Source organism: Podarcis tiliguerta (genome assembly GCF_965153285.1).
Source record: "Podarcis tiliguerta genome assembly, chromosome: 1".
Lineage (NCBI taxonomy): Eukaryota > Metazoa > Chordata > Lepidosauria > Squamata > Lacertidae > Podarcis > Podarcis tiliguerta.
This window is the reverse complement of record NC_139534.1, coordinates 115,579,692-115,602,395: the sequence shown is the minus strand read 5'-3', so window position 1 is coordinate 115,602,395 and position 22,704 is coordinate 115,579,692. Positions and strand designations below refer to the sequence as shown.

Sequence of the window (22,704 nt, the reverse complement as noted above, 5' to 3'; positions counted from 1 at the left end):
CCTGCTCCTGCCAACCTAGCAGTTCAAAAGCACGTCAAAGTGCAAGTAGATAAATAGGTACCGCTCCGGCAGGATGGTAAATGGCGTTTCTGTGCGCTGCTCTGGTTCGCCAGAAGCGGCTTAGTCATGCTGGCCACATGACCCAGACGCTGTAAGCCGGCTCCCTCGGCCACTAAAGCGAGATGAGCACCGCAACCTCAAAGTTGTCCGTGACTCGACCTAATGGTCAGGGGTCCCTTTACCTTTGTACCTTTACCTTTATAATAGTGGTGCTGCAGCATCTTCCACAAGCACCCTCCTTCATTAGAGGCTTTTAAGCAGAAGTTGGAGGGCCGTCTATCACAGATTTTTTATTTCAGATTCCTGCATTGCAAGTGGTTGGACTACATGACCCTATGGGTACCTTCCAACTCTACGATTCTATTATTCACTTAACATGCAGAGCATGCGGAAACCTAAGGTTGGAAGTAATAGTATTTCCCCCCTACACTTACTGCTGTGATAATGTATTTTACACAGTGTCCTGTTTATACACTGCTATTTCACCCTGTTTAATCTGCAGGGTGAAGGGGAAAACAGTCATTCTCTCATATTCCCTGGCACTGTGTGTGGGGAGGATGGTGCCTTTGAAAAGGGCAATGCAGTGGTACCTTGGGTTACAACACTTCGGGTTACAGACTCCGCTAACCCAGAAGTAGTACCTTGAGCTAAGAACTTTGCCCCAGGATGAGAACAGAAATTGCAGCAGGCCCCATTAGCTAAAGTGGTACCTTAGGTTAAGAACAGTTTCGGGTTAAGAACAGAGCTCCGAAACGAATTAAGTTCTTAACCCGAGGTACCACTGAATGAGCTATTAATGTCAAGCAGGATAGAAATAGTTACACACTATTCCTGAGATTTTTCCATACCACCTATTTTAAGCATTCTGGGGTAAGTACTGTAAACTCCTGCCTCTTACAGGTCTTCCAGGATTAGGTTCAACAACCTATTGCTGGCCAAGTGCAAACCACAGGCAAATATTCAGCATTCAAATGACAGTATCTACACAGCACGGGTGCTCCAAACAATTAAAAGAGTCTTGTTGCATCTTAATGACCATGGCACAAGATTTCACGTTGACAGATGCATGAAGTGAAATCTTAGTTGGCAGGTATATAAAGAAGAAAATTGTACGGTGGGAGTTGGATGACAAAAATGATTACAACTTAAATTTATATTAAACAGGCACACCTTTACAGCACAAGATTGGTGATAATTGCTGAGATGACTGTATTAATACCTGGAGGGGGCAGGGAACCATTTGTAAGAAACAGTCAGAGATAGCACAGGAACCATGGCATTGGTGAGCTAATTAACACATGTAATGTGATAAAAATCGTTTGTCTCAATTTAACCTAGAAGTGATGCCACTAAAGTGATCGATGAATTGTAATTCTGTTGTTGCATTTGATTGGCTATAGTGGACTGGATGGATCTTTGACCTCATCTAGCAGGTATCTTATGTTCTTAATATGCTGAAGCTGTCAGAAATGGAAAATGCTAATTTTTAACTGCTGTTTTCAAAGTAAACATGGATTTATCAATGCAATTTCAAGCCTGTTTTTTTGCACCCAAACCAATCTTTTTTCCTCACTTAGGCCTCTCTGCATTATGCAAAGTATCTCCATGAGGAACAAGAAAACAAAGTAGCCCCAAAACTTGAACGTACAAGCATCATGTTTCAGAAGCTGTGGGAATCATAGTACAGTGGTGCCTTGGTTTAAGAACAGCTTAGTTTATGAACAACTTGGATTCAGAACGTTGCAAACCCAGAAGTAGGTGTCTTGCTTTGTGAACCTTGCCTTAGGAGCAGAACATGTTCTGCTTCCCGTTGAGTGTAATTTGAGTCCCCCTCTGCTATGGGAAAGCAAACCTTGGATGAAGAACGCTTTGGTTTAAGAACAGACTTCCAGAACGGATTAAGTTCGTAAACCAAGGTACCACTGTACTACAGTTGTATGAGACGTTTACCTTAGTTTCTGTTTTATCGTGATCACTCGTATCAAGACAGCTAGCATCTTCATTCACTTCCTCCTGTCACAAAACAGAACAAAAATTAACATCTTAAAACGGACAGTAGGCCATGATGCAAGACTAACCTACACGGTTGGAATTAGAGGAATGTCAACTGAAGAAGATGAATGTGAGGCAACTTTCCTGTCCCCTCCTCCTGAAAAGCCTCTCCGAAGGCACAAGGATGTGGATTCCCTGAATCGGATGGAAAGTATTTCTGGTGTTAGAATCATAGAATCATACAGTTGGAATAGACCACAAGGGCCATCGAGTCCAACCCCCTGCCAAGCAGGAAACTAATTGATGAAAATCTGTTAATTGATAAAATCTGGGAGAAGCGCTCTCCATAAACTAAGCTGTGGGAAATTCCTTCGCCTGATTTTTCTCTGATCTCTCCCTGCGCCAGTGTGCACCCTCTGACACTTGGGAGAGGCTTCTTGAGAACTGCTGGCTTGAACTTTGTCAAAATATAGCTTTACATATTGAGAATGAATTGGACACAAGTAGATTCAAATATTTCGTTGGAGTCCAAGAACAATATGCTGAAGGAAAATAGTTGGTAGCAGCGTTTCACAAAGGGAAGGCTTGCAAAGAAGGATTTTGACAGATGGGCAGCCCCGCCGCTGTCAATCATTCAGCATCTTAATGATGGCATTTGAGTGAGTGACAGGTACATGATCCCACAAACCTGTAGGATTTGGCCTGCAAGGCTGGTCCTGATTAGGATCTGTCACCCAAAAGGTTCCCCACCCCTGCCCTAAATCCAGACCAAGCCAAAGCCAAGCAAGTTCTTTCATCTCAGCAAGAGGCCACCCCCCCAACCCCACCCCGCAACAAATGCAGGTTTGATCAAATGAGTGAGTCTGACCAGAAGTGTTTGATAGTGAGACAGATTCTGTTACAGCTTGAATTGCTGGAGCTGCAGAGATATTTTTTGCACTTGTACATATCTGTATCTGCATCGCCTACAAACTGCAACAGTAAACTATTCAGACCTTAAGCTGTGTGTTGACTGGAACTGGGAGCAACTTTTGCTACATGGGTATCTCCCAAAACATGTTATGTGCAAATAACACATACATCCCTCTCACTAACCCTGCTAACTCTGGAAACACCTAGGAATCTTCCACAGGATGTCTAAAATAACTGGAAAAAGCAACTTGGAGTGAGAAGGCTGAACTGTGTAAAACCTTTTGCTTGCATTGCCTGCTAATTCCTATGTTATTTTCACTTGTATTGAATTGTTCAAAGAAATCTCATTGGCTGTCATAGGCAACCAATGAATTCACCACCTATTTAAAAACTCTGTTCCCAGGACTGAGGAATTAATCCTATAGTTCTGGTACCGCTTCCTGGCAGCATACACAAAAAACCCTCAAATCAATAGTAAATAAAATTACCTCTTCAGTCTTTATTTTTTTGGGAGACTCTTCTTTATGAGGGGATGATGTCCTCTTCACACCTGCTACAGGGCTAGTTACTTTCGGTGTGGCGTTTCCTGAAGGTCTCTGTGGTTGGTTGACAAGACGGGTTGAAGAAACTACTCTAGAGATGGTAGGCTTTGGTGGTGGAGAGATGGCTGGCTGTGTGGCAGTTTGAGGAATGCTTTCACTTGAAGAACCTTGGGAAATATATTGTAACGATTACCATGAAATCAAATATTCAGCATGTAATCCCACGAGCAAGGCTGTACATTTAGAACTAAAAATAAATAAATCAAGAGTTCTGTGCCTAAGCAATCCAAGTCCTACACTGAGGAATTTTGTGGCCTGGATAATTTTCTCAAATTGTGCACATCTCCAGTGCTTTCATATTGTATGTTATTTGTTACCCAAATTTGCTGTTGTATACAATTTATTCCAGCTTTCCAAATCATGTGGCTGAGGGACACTATGGGCCATCCTAAATCACTGATTCACCACACCTCTCTGGCACCTGAGATTTCAACAAGCATTGCTCGCACACTTTAAAACATATATTTATGTCTCAAAAGGCTACCAGTTCTCTTTAAAAACAAAAAAGAGCCCAGTTTCTCAGGAATCAACACTTTATATTTCTTTTGCACTCCCACAGAATCACAACATATGTACAGCTCTGCTCAAAGACATTTCAGTTTTCAAGGTCAAACTGCATTCAACAAGAACATTAAATGGCTACTTGGTGGGGTGGAGGAATCAAGCGTTTATGTAATACATCATACTACAAAACATGGGTTTCAGTACTTAATCTTGCCCTTGGGAAATCTGGCATTGCATTAAAAAGGTTCTAAACCTCGTTGTTACTGAGCTTTAAGCAATGACTGAAGGCTCAACGGCCATGAGTTCTGTCTTTCAGTGCTCAGAGCTCCACGGCAGGAAATACTGCCATCTGAAGGCATGCAATACATCGAATTTATAATTCACAGTATTTATGCTGAGTTTCCAATCTGGGGCTCCTTGGCAGAGCTCTCAATGCCATGACAGAGAATTCCTAATACTGACGACCTGACATTATCAAAAGCGTAACTTTGTTTATGTTACTGTCTAGAGGAAAGACAACCATTGTATCACATTCCCTAGCATTAAGATACTGACCAGCACTGGACAGCTGGTTAAATAATGGGTTATTATTCACATGTTTTATTACATGCACACTCTAGGGCAGGATAAGATTTTCTGTTTCCATATTGCCAAAATATTTTAGGAGTGGGTGACAAGGACAATAAAGCTGGTAAATAACTTTGATTTTGTCAGAGGAACAATGCCGCTTAGCTGCTGTGCAATCATTGTGTAACCATATTGTGAAGAGCACAAAGACCATTTTAAAAGATTCTGAACTTCCAAAAGTAATTCTGCTGTTTGCATTTTGGCTGCTTTATCAGCATGTAATTTCACAATACAAGTTGCAAAGTATATGACAATATTTGTACTGGAAATAAGTTTCTACCAAGTGGCAAATCACCAACAATTTTAAAGAGAGAAAAAAATGACTTAATGGACAACCAACTTAGAAAGGTAGTATTTGCATAATATTATTATGTTCCTACCCCCTGAGCTTTCACTGGAATTTGTTTGTGGCACAGTGACTTCAGAAGCCTGTATGTTGGTCACAGATGCTGCCGTCACAGCTGGAGGAGGACTGCTTCTGCTAAAATAATTTGTTTGAAAAAACACAACACATTCATGAATTAAAGCAAGCCCACACAACTTGCAACTCACCAAGTCAAATAGTTCAGCAGCATCTAGAGAGGCTTGATAAGCCTCCTGGATTTACTAACTCCCTAGGGGGTGTACAAACAGGATAGCTGAACCTGGCAAGCCAGAATACATGGCTGAGGGGCTGCATTCAGCTTGGTGGGCCACAATCTGTACGTGCTCAAATCACAATTATCAGCATATAAGTTTCAATCCATCAGAAAGCATCAACTTGGTGAAACACCCTCAATGGCAATTCTGCACAGAGTTTTAGAAGAGACAGGCCATCAATGATAGGAGACAAAACATAAAGAGAAATACAGTAGTGCCTCGCAAGACGAAAAGAATCCGTTCCGCGAGTCTTTTCGTCTTGCGGTTTTTTCGTCTTGTGAAGCAAGCCCATTAGCGGATTAGCGCTATTGGCAGTTTAAGGGCTATTAACGGCTTTTTAAGGCTTAAGGGATTAGCGGTTTAGCTGCTAAAAGGCTATTAGCAGCTTAGCGCTTCAGAAAAAGGGGTTGGGGAGCGGAAAAAAACCTCAAAAAAATCGTCATTTTCGTCTTGCGAAGCAAGCCCATAGGGAAATTCATGTTGCGAAACGCCTCTGAAAACGGAAAACCCTTTCGTCTTGCGGGTTTTCCGTCTTGCGAGGCATTCGTCTTGCGGGGCACCACTGTAATGCTTGCTTTTGTCTGAATAACTACTCTAGCACCAGGAAGTTCTTGTAAAAGCACTATGGTTGTGGTGGCTGAAACAGCAGCATGGGAAGAAGGAGCAACGATGCTTAATTAGTACACCTTGAAAGTAGGGATGGATGTTCTGCATAGATGGAAATGTGCCGAGACAAGGAAAACAAACCCAGCAAGCATTTGTTTCCTTTTACTTTGAGAGAAATGTGGTTTAGATAATGTTGTCATCAGATAGCTGAATTCTTACCCCTGAGAGCTTCCAGAACTGTTCAATGGACTTGTCTTCATAGCACTAGTAGGAGAAGGCACAGATGTGCTGTTATCACTATCCATAGATAAGTCTAGGCTGCTGTCGTTCAGCGCTGTCAACTTGACCCCTTCTGTCGAATGCTGAAATCGGTGAGACCATAAATCACAAAATGCTATTCAGGAGCAGTAAGAAACTCTACTGTAATTTGGCAGAAAAATAGTGACATCCTATATGGCCACCTGTCAGCAGGACAGACTTACGATGGTGCAACAGGAATTCCCCCCGCACTGCCAAAATCTGCCCTGGAAGTGGGAGATCCTTCAGGGCAGATTTGGGAAGGGGATGGGTTACAGAGAAAGAGAAGTCTGCTCATACCATGCCTGTTATCTTTAATTCACTCTCTCCTATATATCAATACGAAAGCTTTGTACATGTGCAAATCCCTCCCCTCACTGACAAGAGTAACGCCTGATGTGGGCTTGAGTGAGGCATGTCTAACTGACACCACATCAGAAAATTCTCCATTATTTCCTAAAATTTACCTTTTTGGGAGGCCAAAAAGCAAGCAAGCAACATTGCACAAACTGGATCAGATGCTGCTTTCTTATCACTATGAGGGGGAGTAGAAAAGACCAAGTGTCTTATTACAAAGTTGAGATTGCTTCATAAGCAACATTTGAATAGGGACATAGATGCTTCCGTACACCCAACTTTGCAGTAGGTCAGTGATCCCTCCTCTTTGCCTTTTCTTATGCAATGCCCATCTCTGGACTTTATGTGAAAGGGTATTCCAGATGAGCTGGTACTTAAAAAAATAAAATAATACTTGGGGTAAGGTAACTTCATTTCCTCACAAGTTCAACAGACCTGCTACAGCAAGTCTGAGACTTGCTGCATAAGGCTGAAATCACTGTTGACAGATGTCAAAGCAGTATCTCTGTGAATGCCTCTGAGGATTTTTTAAAACATTGTTCCTTTTAATCCTTGTCCACTGTTAAAAATGAGCAAGTTTCACTAACTTGAAATGCTTCAGGAATTCTGAGCAGTTACCACCCAAACTACAAGTCAAAGATAATCCCAGAATCAGGTCAGAGAAGACAAGAAGAGTGGGTTGCCTACAGAGAATTTGGGTATCCTATAATTATGACTACAAATATTTTATGACAAGTTAGTATCATCAGAAATCTGGGATACTAGAATATGCTTGTATTAAGAGTATACACACATATATTTGCCAGTTCATTTGAAGCTTTACCTTTTTCTTTTTCTGAAGCACATGACTAGGTAGCAATTGATGAAGTTGCTTCCTTTTAACATGCATTGCAGCAATTTTCATTTCCATCTCAAACATCTTGCTGTTTATTGCTTGCCTATAAACTATATAACGAGAAGACCGTTAAGATGTTTTACAGTTGGAGAAAGCCCATTACTTGCCTGTCCTGAAAGAAATTTGCATTCCTGAGAATTCTGCTTTTGGAATGAAAAACGGTACTTTCTTCACTCCTGAGAAAAAGGAATATGCACAGTGCCGCATCATCATGCCAAATGCCTTTCTCCTAACTTTTCAAAAGGCATTATGTGATTTTTAAATTTTTTTGCCTCAAAGTTTATCCCAAGGTGGCAAAGAAAAAGAGTTGTTACATCTTGTATAGCACCTCCTCTTGGCTGTAGGCAGGGTCACATTGCTCAGACGCTAAGGGACGGGGTTATCCACCTTCCCAGACTGACCTCTGGGAAGTTAACAGGATTTTGCTGTAGCTCATAGTTCAGGTTCAAAAAGCTGCACCTACCCAATCACAACTGGGGGAACAGAGATAATAACCAAGGTGGTGTAAGTAATTCTGCAGAAATGTTGCATGAAGCCTCTTTTCCTTCTTGCCTTCTTTAAACTTCAATGCTGCTACTAGCAATGTGGTTGCTCCTGCAAATCTGTTTTCCTGTCTTAGCACCACCAAATCACAGGACACATTGCAGCTCCCCCTGCTCTTTCTAAGCCCCCTCTCTGGTCCCCCGAAAACCTGGCCCTGAAATTCTCTGCAGCAGCATTTCACAAGGGCTTTATGCAAAACAAAATAATCATATAGACTTCTTTACATAAACACATTTTTTTCCTGCAAAATTATGGGCCTGATACAACAACTTATGGTTTAGCAAGGGAAAGAACACTCCCAAAGAGCTGCTCTTAGCCACTTTGATACTCCCTGCCAGACCTTTTTACTGTCACACTAAGCCAAGGTTTGGCTTGGCATGTTGTCTGAATTTGGTCTTGTGGTTACGATCTCTCCTCACTAACCACAAGCTGTAGCCAAGAAGAAACCATGGCTTAGTTTGGCAGCTATAAGGACTGTGGGGGAGCTGCAAACTCCTCTTTGGGAAGTCATATGTTTGCAGTGTGAACTGGCACTGGAAGTGGGAGTTGGTATTAACAGCAAGATGAGAGACTAGTGTTCCACTATGAAAACATGACACCTTCCTATAATCCCAATGCAATATGGAAGTTGGAAAGAAGGAAGTTCAGTGTACCTTAACACAGGGATGTTAGTGTAAGAATGGAAATTCCTGTACTGCCTTGCTATGGTAAACAATGCTTCAGAAGTGGAATCTCTCTCAAGAGAAGCCTGAACTTTAGAGCTCTTTCTATCCAGGCTGCCTCTTAATGGTCTTTTTTTGCTTCACAATTCTCCATTTCTATCTTTTAAAGAAAAGCTTCTTTGCAAGTTAACCCTTTTTTGCAATGTCAAAAAGTGGACAGCATTCTGCCTTTTCAGCCCTCACTAACTGCCACTATGATGATCACAGAGAACCAACAAGTTTTAATATTGCTATGTGACTATTTTGCATGTTATGATTCAGATGGGATACAGACAACTGGTCCACTGTGGAAGCTGCAGCACAGGGTGAGACCAACTTTGCTACAATGGTTACTACTGGCCCTGGTCACAGGATCAGACCATTTATACCAGCAAATGTTGAAATAATTGTTTTGAAGGAAAATATTTTGCTAGCATTTGTCAGTAACTGCAAGGACATCTGTGATCCAAGGCAAATCACAATTAACTTAGCTGTCATATTTTTAGAGATAGAACAATTTCCATGAGTCAAGCTTACCAGTGTCAGTAAAAGACTGAATGTCATATGTAAGATCAACACTCAGATTTTCAGAGTTCTCAGTTTTCTTAAACACTAACCCAATCACCCACATTGTACGAAACTCTTCCCTGGAAAAAAATAAAAATAAAGTAAAAACTACCATCACAAATGAAAACAGCAGAAAATTCTAAAAATACATCTTTCAGTAACCAACCATTTCCAACTACAGTGGTGCCTCGCAAGACGAAAAGAATCCGTTCCGTGAGTCTCTTCGTCTAGCGGTTTTTTCGTCTTGCGAAGCAAGCCCATTAGCGGTTTAGCGGCTATTAGCGGCTATTAAAGGTTTAAGGGATTAGCGGATTAGCTGCTAAAAGGCTATTAGCAGCTTAGTGCCTTAGAAAAAGGGGGTGGGGAGCGGAAAAAAACCCCCCAGGAATCGCAAGACATTTTCGTCTTGCGAAGCAAGCCCATAGCAAATTCGTCCTGCGAAGCACCTCCAAAACGGAAAACCCTTTCGTCTAGCGGGTTTTCCGTCTTGCGAGGCATTCGTCTTGCGGGGCACCACTGTAGTATTAATTAATTACTGCTACTCTTCAGTGGCCAGCCACAGAAAAAATCATATTGGATGCCATAATACAGTCACAAAAAACCTGAATAACTTGACAAACGTCATGGTCTTAGGAATATTTCAATTTAAGTCATAATAGATCTACTTCTGATTTACAAAAGAGAATATGCTAAATGTAACGTTTAATAGAAGGCCAAGTTTGCCAATCTGAGTTTTAGATCCACATTAGAATTCCAGCTCATTAGTGTGATTTTCTTCAATGTGATGCAAACCCTTCCCCCCCCCCCCCATTTATTATTTTTACCTTTCAGATGCATAAACTGCACCACTGATTTTGATCTTAAGTAATTTGCAACAAGCAATGCCTCTCCAAAAATAGATACACAACAGCATTTGACTGTTTTGACGACAATAAATGTTTTCAGCTGGGACTGTCTGGTGCCTGATCTATAACAGGAAGGTAGAACCAGAGGTGCCCTTTTGCAAACAAGGCCTAGAAAGTTTAGTTTCCCATTATGTGCAAATGTGGCTAGTGTCTTCAAGCTAGCTCTTGTGCAACAGTTCAGCACAAATGTTATATATATTTTTCTGCTAGTACATTTCTGGATCTAAACCAGGACTTGTAACACAGTAGAGGTAGTTTAACCTATATATTGTTTAACATGCACAGCATCAATCTTTCTAATGGTTTCCGTTTCCTGTATGTATTGACAAAGAACAAGAGAGTTCCTCTTCTGAATGATGTTTTTATATTAAAAGAAGTGTAAATCTTGGTAAAGCATTTGACAATACTAACAGTAAGCCTGATTCCCACCCCTTCACTTTCAGTAAGAAGTTTTCTGCCAACAGTCTTATTAAGAGCCTTACTTGTCAGGATTTTCCTTGGGTGCCGGGAATGACTGAGGATTTACATGAGCCAGTGTAATGAATTCATTCTTCTCCAAGCTTCCAACCAAAATACGGATTTTTGACTCTACCAAGCCAACCCTGAATAAAAATAAACTTGTTAATACTGAGTATTGCAAGTAAAGATACTCTTTTTCTAGTTGAGAAAAGGAAGTCCAATTATATTAGTACTGGAAACACACACAAAAACTGGGAGGTAAGTACACATGTAATGAAATAATTTTTACTATGTGTACTATGGGTTAGTATCCAGAGATGCCATGAACAGAGTTCCGCTCACAACTCAAGGAGGTTGGGGAAACCTTTCAAACAGTGTGGGAGGTGGCAAAAAGGATGTAGGGGGAAATTGGCAAAAAATGCTTCTTTCTCGTTCTGTTAAAAGGATTAAAAGACCTTCTGTAAACATTTGTCCTTTTTGCTTTTATACTCCTAAATAAAACTTTAAACCTACAATTTGTTTCTGGATTTTGACCCCCGCCCCACTGCCAGCCATCCCATTAATATTAAACATTTTGGCATGCAGAACTCTCAGAATAGCCCCAAAAGCGCTCTTAAAAACTGAATGAACTGCTTATACTAGAAAGAGAAGAGGGGAAATGCTGCAACATAGACTCTTCCCCATAATCCTAATACTACGATACTATACACAGGTATCTAGGAGTTAACTTAAGGTTATAGGGATTGAGCTCTCTGGGTCCCTTAATTTTAAGGAAGCCTGTGCAGTAGCAGCAGATTCAACAATGGCTTAGCAAAGGCTGTAAACTATAACACAGCTTTTGCATTTCTAGTGAGCTACAAATCAAACCCTAAGGTGCATTATCATTCTAAAATATTTGCTCTACCTAAAAGTTTTATACTACTTTTTTTGGAGTAAAATAGCATTCAAGAAAAAGAGAGAGAGAAAATATCATGGCCTTCATGGCACTTTCCCTCAGTCCCTGGTTTGCAAGGCTTTCAAGTCACAGATTAGACTGAGAAAACACTTAATTGCTAGCCTATGAATAACTCAGAAAAAGTGCTTCATCGAGCTCAGCCTAGCATGCCCTTCCCATTCCATTATATTTTAAGGCAGGAGTTCCTGATAGCTCTAATTAGCATCTGTGTTAAGACAGGTGGTCCTGAACCCAACTGCTCCTTCAGAGTGACTTGTGCAGCCTGAAACATCTTCACATCCTTAGAATATGCACTAATTATTATTATTATTATTTAAATTTATATACCGCCCTAAGAACCACAGGTCTCAGGGCAGTTCATAGGATAAAATCACAATATAAAAACACAAAACATATAATCAAAATAAAAACAAGAACAATGATCCAAATGAAATGTTAACTTTAAAAGGGGAAGGAGGCATAGGAAGTGGCCACGTACTCACCACTCTAGTCGCTGTTTTTCTGTTGGTGCACTTGCTAGAAGTACAATATAATGCCTTTGAAGATAAAAAAACAAACATACTATACGACCTTGATTTTGACAGTTCAGATTATAACTGGTATATTTTCAACACCTCATGAATTTCCAGTAAACGAAATCTCATTGTAAGATTAGCAATGCCTTCATAGCTTCAGTCAATGGGAAGTGAATATTCATTATGTCTAAGCTACAATTAAAATTCAGGTGACCTTTAGAAGTTATTAAGTTGTTAACATTTATCTGAAAGAGTTGTATTTGTCAAAAATGTATTAACTAATAACATTATTAGAATCAGCAGAAATACACTCACCAGCCACGTAACTGTAACTGAGAGCAAACAGGCATAAATCATAATGGGGTGGGGGGACTTTATTGGGAAGGGTAACATAAATGTATTTTTAATCAAAAGAAGCAGGCAGGTGTTATTTTTACAGTGCACTGTTAAGAAATGCTCTTCTAAATATTAGACACCCCCACGATCCATACCAAGAACTGTGGTAAGACTGGTAAAGAATCAAAATAGTCCTGGAATACTACATGAATGAGCAGAGCCTTTGCAAGGCTCAAGTGACACCTCAATCCTAAATACAGATTCCAATCCGAAATACCAAATGTGTTTTGCTGTGTACGAAACGGCAGTATTGTTCAGTTGTGTGCCAACAACGCTATCCCTTTACTATTGAAATAAAATACTGCATTTGTGGGCACATGATTTCTACGTGGTCTATGAGAACACCTGTGGCAGGATGCAGCAGTGCAATGCAGAAAGCAGAATTTAGCTAACTCTCCGCATTTGCCGATTAGACTTTAATATAGACGGAAGAGCCGCAACTCAATATTTATTTTTCTATACAATTTATATACCACCCTTCCTCCCTTGCAAAACTCCAGATCAAGGGAGATTTTCAGGGGAGAATCAGGTGGAAGAATTCAACATCACCAACTGCTCCAGCATATACTGCCCCCACAGCAGCATTACAAAGCAAACAGGCAGTTGGATCTAGATCTGCTGTTCATCCACTTTTGTGAGTTGGATCCAGCAGAGGCTCCTGCTCCACAAACTGGACACTCCCATGGGCAGAGGGTGGCAGTTTTTGCCTTTTTCCATGAGGCCCTCAGCTGTTACAGAGGGTGCTGCAACACTTGGGAGCAGATTTTTGTGGACAGAGGGCTATAGGAATGAAGGGGGAACTGGCCTCTATTGAGCAAACATGATTTACTTGATCCCTGAGAATACTGTCTCTCTTCCTCCTGCAGGAGCACCCACTTTTGTAGAGTTCTGCTCCATGCCAATCCTGAACACACCCCAGGACTGGGAATATTGATTTGCAAATGTGGGCCTGTTGGACATGTTAAAAAGAATAAAACTTGTGTTTTTCAGAAAGGTTCTTTGTAAGAAAGCAGAATCTTATCAGAACCTGTAACTCCATTCATAGAAACTGGTGCAAAAACATGCACGTTAACAACTGATTGTTATAAGTAGCAATTTATACAAGTCCCAGTTTACAGCTCTTAAGGTTAGTATTAAAATAAAAATAGGGGGAAATTGCCAAGGTCTGGAATCTTTTTATACACACAAATTAAATATAATGGAGGCTTAAGCATCTTGGTGCCAATATGTACAGGTTCTTTTCTGAGTGGATGTCATCATTAAGCAGCTCTTCCTCCCACAGTAGCAGTCTAATTGTTGTTGTTTTTCACAGGAATAATATATAATAATATATAACTCATAATAGACCAACAGAATATAATAAATATAATTTAGTATATTTATATTTATACATTATATTTATAATAAAGTTATGTCACAGTATGAAATAATTTGCAATGATATCTGAAGGGCAAAGGACACTTTCTGAAAACCATTTTACAATATGAATACTGGTGGAATTAAAATTATGGTGATTCTTAAGAGTGTGTTTTTTGTTGACTGCAACTTTAAATACCAGTCTCCTAAATAGGCCAATCAAACTGTTTCTATTGTAACCATAAACATTTGGAGTTAAGCTTTAGCTGGTTTCTGTAAGCACACAGATGAGAAATTGGCATTTGGAGAACAAACATGGTTTACTTAGCTCCATGTGTAGCTACCAAACACCCTGACCAAAAAAATCTGATCTAGATAAATTATGGATCTAGTGTGCACAACAGTTTATTGAAGATTAGATTGCAGTCAGCATAATTTGTAGAAATGCAGACAACTCGGACAAGCAATACAGTTGGATTTCTTATTAGTTGGCATGTAGGTTTTTCAGCTGGAGTCCAACACTGTAGTCAGGGCTGGGGCTTCAAATTTTTATAACTAGACTCCCACGAGAGGTGGTGGACTCTCCTTCCTTGGACGTTTTAAAGCAGAGGTTGGATGGTCACCTGCCATGTATGATCTAGTTGAGATTCCTGCAGGGGGTTGGACTTGATGACCCTCAGGGTCTCCTTCCAACTCTACAACCCAGGATTTATCAAACCATTATCCAAGACTGTGGAACTCCCTCTGAACTGAGATTAGATAGGCTACCCTCCTTGCTGAGCTTGAGAGCGCATGACTTAAGACTTTCTTGTTCCAGCAGGCATTTTAAGATTGTACTTGGTTCTATGATTAATTTGTACTGCTTTATTGACCCATTTTCTGTGGATTGGTTTTATGTACACAGCTTAGAAATGTGAATAATTAAGCAGTATATAAATGTCTTAATAAGTCTACAGAATAATTACTAGAGTAATTACGAACCCAAAGGTTTTTTTGTTTGTTTGTTTTAAACAGACCTTTCTAAAGTGATCATATGGCGACATCTAGAAATTCCTATTCTGAATTTTTTGGTGAATCAATTGAGGAAAAGCAGACTAGTTCATGTTCATCCTTTACTGCAAGGGGAGCTGCTGTCCAGAGTGCCACTGGTATACACAAACTCTTGGGACTCTCTGGATTCTGACCTTTTGAATGGTGTCAAGAGTCAGGGACATGGATTTATCATATATCATAGTATATCATATCATATATCATTACAAATATTTTCCTTGATGGAAACTGTTAGCTGGCCTGCTATTTGCTGCCTTAATTTAATGGATATATGGGAAACCACTGATCCTCCTGATGTTCTTAGACTTCAATTCCCATTAGTTCCAGCCTCCAATGCTAATGATCAGGGATAATGGGAGCTATAGTCTAGCAATCTCTGGAATGCCACAGGCTTCCCTTTCCTGATTGAACACCTAGTCATCAACATTTTGCATTTGACTCATTAGCCTTCTTTTTACAGCCACTGATCATGCTGGTCTGGCAATTAGATCTCTGTTTTTAACCCCCAAATATACTTAGAGGCTACTTTATTTCATTTTTTCACAATGTTGTTGTGTTTTTTTTTACCAAAGGAAATTAATATTAAATAATGTGTGTATGCTAATCTTTCATGCATCGGCTGGAAGACAAGAAGGTGATTTAGCACTGGCAGGATCCTAAAACATCTTCTCAAATTAATATCATGGATTTTAACGTAACTTCTTTCACATATACCTGTATTGTAATGAAATTTCTGCTTATATTGCTATATAAGTGACAACACATATAGGAACCAGACAGGGAGAAGACTGAATATTATGTTTTGGGCAAAGTATTCATGACCTAGTTATCCAACCTTTCAATTTCAAAATCTGGATAACACTAAATGTATACCAAATCCATTTTTCTTCCTTGATGGTCAGAAAACCTACTGCAATTAGGTTTTTGTTTTTGTTTTTTTTTAATCTATGCAGCACCTGAATTAAGAAACCTATGACAATTGAGACACTCATATCATTTATAACTGATGGATAAGAAAGGTTTACTTCATGATAAATTAGTCCTAGCATTCCTTCCACTTTGTCAAAATGAGGTGTTAAGAGAAACATCTTCAATATTCCTTGGAATACCAGAGGTGTGCATGCTCATTTTCCATTTTGAGACAAAGTGGATTAGCCTCCCAAAATTTGTTTAAGATTCTAGCATTTGTAATGCAAAGAGTTAGAGGAATCAAAACACAGACGCATTATCATGATCATCAGTCTTCTTTTAATGGGTGAAACGCTGCATTGTCATTTTGTTTAGATTAATACATAACCACCCAATACAGAAAATGTTTAAGTTTCAGCTTGGAGTGGCCATCTGACCAGTTTTAACCAAGGGCAAATAAGGTAAGTTTAAAAATAAATAAAATAAACTATGTTACAACTTCCACCCAAATACAAGAAACAGTCAAGAAGCTTTCTTCTTATTAGGAACTCTTAAAATACCTGGCAAGTCTCAAGAAATCCTCCAGAAGAGAGTGCTTGCATTTAGCGGGTAACTTTTAAAAAGTGTTTTACTAGTAAATGATTAGAAGCCATCTTACATTCAAATGAAATGCATACATGTCCCATCATATTTAGGTAAAATTTGATCAATGTCGTGCAAAACAGTGTTATCACATCTGTCCACTATAACTATTGCTAGTAAAGTTAGCCAGTTTAAATGAGTGTGAAAGTGTTAAAATAGATACTCATAAAACATCTTTCATGCCATAAAATACATACTTGTATTTTTGAAAGAAGTTTGGAGCTTCAAAAAGTTTGGACCACTCTGCCTTACTCAGCAAAATTTCATCTGTGATAGCAAGACCTGAATTATAAAAACACATTTCAGCCTTTTCATATATTATTTTCTTCATCGGAACAACAGTTTACTGAACACAAGGAGTTAAGAGCATATAAATGAAAATACAGCTACCCAATGAAAGCCAAATGAGTCAGACCATTAGCCTACCTAGGTCAGCAATGTCACCTCTGACTGCCTAAGTAGCCCTCCAAGCTTTCCAGCCTCACCTGGAAATGATAGATCCTGAACCTGAAACCTTTTACATGCAAAGAAAGTGCTGTATCCCTGAGCTATCAGCCTGCCCCATATGGAGATAATTTTGAAAGTTTGTTCATAATTTAAGTTAGATGGTGGTATACAACTCTGTACTGAGAAATAACAAACTACAGTTTATTTAAAGTTTCAGACCAAAGCTTCTTTCTCTGCCGTGATCTTTCCAAATGGAAAATATATATATATTTTAAATAGGAAGTGGTGGGAATTGAACCTGGGACATTATGAATGGTATCACTGAACTATTTACTTATTTATTCAAATTATTACCAGCCCTTCCATCCAAAGGAGCGCAAGGCAGCAAACAAATAAATACGTTTTTCAAACACCTCATTTATACGGGCTATGTACAAGTGGCGTTTAAACAAGTTTTGCTTATCGTGTTCAATTATGGCTAAAATAATTATGAGACAACACCATCTTTCCAAGTACTAAAACTGTCTTAGGCGTCCTTTCTGACCAGCATTTTACCAGTGGAACAAGTTTCCAAGAACCCATTCTCCCCCCAGTATCTCCAAACTACCATATATTTATTCCCAGCTGCTATAAGCAAAGAGAGTACTGGGCTACTGCAATACCCAGAAAAGCTGAAGCTGGATAAGAAGCCACACTTAAGAATTTCTGCTTTCCAATTAGTTTGGAAATGCTATTTCTAAAAGCCTTTACAATTAGAAAAAGCTACTAGATAAGCATTAGCACAATGCCTGGATCCAAACTATCAACACACACAAAATCTAAGGAGGGCTATTTTCATTCTTTCGGGAATAGATGTTCAGAATTCCTTACCTTGCTTAAATTCTTCAACCATCACCATACGTGTAGAAACGGACACATTGTAGGTAGAGTTCTGCTGGGGGTATGCTGGTGTAATTATAGGCATAAGATGGTACCTATCACTGGGGTTTACCTACATATAATAACAGCCAATCAGTTTCCTTCAATCACATTTAAGTTAAAAAATGTGGATCTGTCCATTGAAAAAAAAATCCCTATGTTATATACCACTAGTGACGTCCGTGAGGTAATTAATACTGGCAGCCTACTTCAAACTCAGGAAAAGTGACATATTTTTAAGAGCAGATTAAACTTAATTATCTGTTTTCCAATTGCACCTTTACTGAATGCTAGCCTGTCTATAATTATGAAACTGGAGTGATACCTGACTGATACATGAAGAACTTTATTACCAGGCACACTACGCTTCGCAACCCTTTTGAAATATGTAGTGCATTTTTTTCCTGTAGTATATTAATTGTCATGAAGAGGCCAATTCAAAAAAAGTAAAAATAAAAAACTAAGCACCCAACAGGATCAAATGTGTTTAACATATCCTTTATTAAGAACAGTATGTTTGATGAAGGAAGGAAATGTGCAGATGCATGTCAATACTTTTAAAGTTGTAATTATTTTAAGCTGAAACCCTACCATTTCCTTACATGGTTTTCTTTAGCTACTGGAGTACAAAGGACTTGTGTTACATACTGCTCATATGCCAAAGGATAACAAGGCAAAAAACAATCATAACATCTGATGTGGGCTTTTATTAAAGTAAACTTTTTATTGAAAACGAACTGTACAGTCTTCATATACACCAATTTTTGCTTGTGTTGGTCAACCAACAGGCTCCGATTCCACGCACTGTGTAGTCACAATTCTGATATCCAACTGGGTTTCAGCAAGCCCAGAACTCGATTGTGATAGCCACATTCAATAGGGAGAAAAATACCCTATTTTATAATACATGACGTGTAATTCTTGCAGGAGCCCAGGTGCAAGTAATCCTATAGTACTGCTGAAATTAAGGAGATGTGGCCCTAATCAGTGCCAGATTACTGGGAGTCCCGTGAAAGTAACTTGAGTTTTCTAAAGGAAAAATGGGAAAAACTAATGGCAGAAAAGCTACTTACTATTCTTGGTTTAGTATAAACACCTGCCTACAGAGTAGACACCTATGGCATAAGTGTACAGTACTGGCCCAAATTTCTATGGTCATCACAGAAATCAGAGTGAATAAATGGATGCAATACCCAATTTAAGTATACAGTCGAACCTCCATTTACGTAACCCTCTGGTTACATAAACTTCGGGATGCGTGCGCAGCAAACCTGGATTTTACTGGGTTTCGCCCCACGCACATGTGCAGAAGCAGTCTGCGCATGCGCAGAAGTGGTCCTCAGGTTGCGGACACCTCAGGATCCGACCGGACCTCTGGAACGGATCCTGTCCACAACTGGAGTTACCACTGTATTCACATTTTTAAGACTGCATTTGGGGAATTTTACAGCAAAAAAGAGAAATCCCGAGGCCAAAAACGGGGGTGGGGGGAGGAGAAGGCTTCAAGTAAAAACTTGGGACAAAATTAAGTGACAGCCTACATTTTACAGAGAAAGTATAGAAGTGCTGTAAAACTAACCAGTATTTGTATTTGTAACAAAGGTAGATTCCTTAGGGCTTAAGCAATTTGTTTTAAGCAGTTTGATCTTATAGGGGGAAAAAATAATACACTAACCCTTGGGTCCCATACAGGCAAATTAAGATTGCATTCTTCTGGCTGTTTCAATAGCACTGGATTTGGCCATTCCCTGTTTAGAGAGATTGTAGCACTGAGTAAGAAAAGCACTTATTTATAACAACAAGCAAGCATGTTTGAATGTGAGCCTTCATTTTATACACCAGACGCAGCATCAGACGAAGCTTTTTTCAAAGAAAACTGCCTAACCAGCTTTCTTAAGGAATGGATTTTGTTTTATTCCCTTCAATCCAAACAACTTTCATAGCACTTAACTGACAAATGCTTAAGGTTTGGTTTTTAGCCATTCATCTTCAAATGGATACACTTTAGAGCATACTTCTTTAGGGCTATTGTTATGCTAGAAATATTTATGGGGAACATTATTTGAATATTTGGAATCCATCTCATTCCTCATGTTCAGGATGGGTAACAACAGACAGCAGCAAGATACCAATAGTATGGACACTCCACATAATTTGGCAAATGCATGTAGAATGTCTCCCTATAAATTGTGTCTTTGCTTAAGAGACCCCCTGCCACTTGGACACTGGTGTTATGTGCAAACTGATCCTAGGACTGATAGGAAGTATTAATTTTTTAAAAAATGCTATCTTCAATGCGTCAGCTATTCTGTCCATAAAGTTATTCGTTTTAAGAAGCTAACCTAATTGCAAGTTTGAAGTGCCACTCTAGATTATACTCCACACACACTATGCTACCCATTTGTCTTAGGCCTTAGAAGTATTTGGAACAGCCGGATTATTTATTGAAACCATGTGTACCAATAGTGCATCGGTGCAATGTACATTTTAAATTTAGTATTCTTACAGGCACAGCTCCCCCAAACATATAAGTTTTTCCTAGAGAAACCATGCAGCAGCAGCACATGAGCCAAGGTGCTACTATCAATCCAATTCAGCAAATTAACATTAGAAAAATCAAATCTTCAAAGGTTCCAAGAAGGTTTCAGATTATTGGCAGCTAGCATGTGTTGTGCAATGAACTCTGCACTTTTAATCTGAAATCTCATCTCTATATGAGAGCACATGCAGAAATTTGTTAATTCTTGTATATGGAAATAATTCCAGTTATGCAAAATATTTTTTGTGCTTTAGAAGACAGGCAGTTCACTTATCCCAGATATTCCCCTAAACATGTAGCATAATCACATCATACATGAACTGGGAAATGCTGTTCACCTTAAAGAGTTCCCATTTTAACACACCAACCCGTTCAGACTAGGTATGAATGCTGTCTGTGACCCTTTGCTCAATTAGCCCTAAAATGGATAGAGCCACGCAAAAAGGCCAGAGCTCCACAAGAGCTCATGTGTTTAAGTGCCTCACATAATGTAAGTAGATGTTTTGCACCGAGGACTATAAAATAAAACCTGACAAGTGTCTTGCAATTTCTCGGAAGGGTGATTAATATTCCTATGAGTAAACTTGTTAACCTGACACCATCTGAAGGAATGTCATAGAAACAACACTAAAATTCAGGGTCTATAATAAATTTTATTTTAGTGTAATCTAAAAAGACATACCATTTAGAAAATACCAAGAAAAATTTATGTACAAGAGTTGATGCTATTGCATTTGGATAAAGCTGGCAAGTTCTTGCTACTAGCATAGCCCAGGAAACTCCACCAAGGAAACCTAGTATATTGGAATAGATGTTGTGCCCTGTTGTTGTAGAGATAAAAACAAGACAACTTTAGTCACTTTCATTCAACTGGAAATAAGCATTTTTTAAAAATCCATTTTGTAAAACCCCACTTACGTTTAGCCCATAGTTTGATAGCTCTCAGTGTTAATCTGAAATTGTCAATATTTGGTACTAGATGGAGAATTTCATCGGTTACTCTGCAACCTAGAAAACAGAAACCATTTTTCCATCATGAATATTAAAGAAAAGACATTAGACGAAACTGGAGAGTTTTGGGATTACTTTGCTTTTTTCAGAAGAGGGGTCTTTTTTAGCCTAATTATTTTTTAGCCTAACCAATACAAAGCTATACACAATAAAGGTTATAAGATCAAAATATAATATTGTGCTATACTATAACCTGAAAGATGGTAATTCAGCATATACAATTGTCACAGTATTCTGTGTCACATCAAGCACCTCCACCATTCCGTATCAATGAGAATTTATGCCTTTGTTAAGCCCTTGCTTGACTCCCATTGCAAATTATTGCACTACTTTATGTTATCTCAAATTGTTTGTGGGACTGGGATACACAGGGTTATATCTAGCCATTTTGCTTAGCTGACAGTAAGGCTTCCATCAGTGGAACTGGGAGGGACACAGATATAAGAAGAGGGGGGTGCAGGGGATCCCCAAGATTGCTTTTCTCTCTCAATTTCTCTGACAGCTGAGTGACAACTCTTAGATACAACCCAAACAGATTAAATGAACTGTCTGATTTAAGCACAAATTCAGATACTTTGTAACTGAACAAAATTAAGAGCTGAAATTGCATAGATTGATATGTATGTTTGCCTCAAGCCATATTAAGGAACGGGAAAACACACACACACTTATACATCAATCAACCTTAATTCTGTCTATGGTTAACATTGAACAGACTAATTATCTTTGCAAAGGAAGGTCAGCAGAATTCAGATTCTTGCAGTGTGCAACAATGTCATTAAAACTACCTCTAAACAGTGTTTTGACAGCTACTTTAACAATTATTACACTTTTAATCAATGTATGCTGAACAACTATTATGCAATAATGAAATATGCAGTATCTTCTGTTGCCACAGAAGATATTGGTATGAAGTTTCAAAAAAGCTACCTTCTCAATTATAAAAAAGAATACCAAATGAAATTATAACTTACCATTAAGACTTCGTATGCATCTAATGTCTAAATTTTTAAGAAGACTATCATCTCGAAGGTCTAGGTCTTCAGGAATAGTCTGAAGTGCTAATCGGGCAAACAATATATCAATCTAAAATAAGCAAGAACAAAGAAGTGAAGTATGTTATTCCATTGTTATGCTAATCATTAAGTCTACGAACTGTTGTGGTGTTTTTTTAAGAAAAGTCCACAAAATGTACTTTGTAGAGACAGTGCTGCTTAGTTTCTCAGTTTGTATGGCCAGTGATTTCAGGATCACCTGCTTCTCTGGACACTGGATGCAAATTTAAACTGCTGCGTCACCA

The 22,704-nt window shown here is 39.0% G+C and overlaps 1 protein-coding gene across 2 annotated transcripts in view; it reads right to left on the bottom strand.

Annotated features, from left to right (window-relative positions):
• PAPOLA (poly(A) polymerase alpha) overlaps positions 1-22,704 on the bottom strand; it is a 42,383-nt gene that overhangs the window by 3,157 nt on the left and 16,522 nt on the right. The window contains exons 7-20 of one of the 2 annotated variants that reach the window (XM_083436086.1): positions 22,379-22,490; positions 21,312-21,401; positions 21,076-21,214; positions 19,530-19,602; positions 17,807-17,927; positions 16,687-16,771; positions 12,104-12,157; positions 10,690-10,809; positions 9,273-9,382; positions 7,420-7,541; positions 6,162-6,304; positions 5,078-5,178; positions 3,453-3,673; positions 2,011-2,073 (exon numbers count right to left, since the gene is read on the bottom strand). In XM_083436086.1, coding sequence (XP_083292212.1) covers positions 2,011-2,073; positions 3,453-3,673; positions 5,078-5,178; positions 6,162-6,304; positions 7,420-7,541; positions 9,273-9,382; positions 10,690-10,809; positions 12,104-12,157; positions 16,687-16,771; positions 17,807-17,927; positions 19,530-19,602; positions 21,076-21,214; positions 21,312-21,401; positions 22,379-22,490 — 1,554 coding nt within the window. The remainder of the gene's footprint in view (positions 1-2,010; positions 2,074-3,452; positions 3,674-5,077; positions 5,179-6,161; positions 6,305-7,419; positions 7,542-9,272; positions 9,383-10,689; positions 10,810-12,103; positions 12,158-16,686; positions 16,772-17,806; positions 17,928-19,529; positions 19,603-21,075; positions 21,215-21,311; positions 21,402-22,378; positions 22,491-22,704) is intronic. The other variant, XM_083436087.1, reaches the window with a different exon arrangement.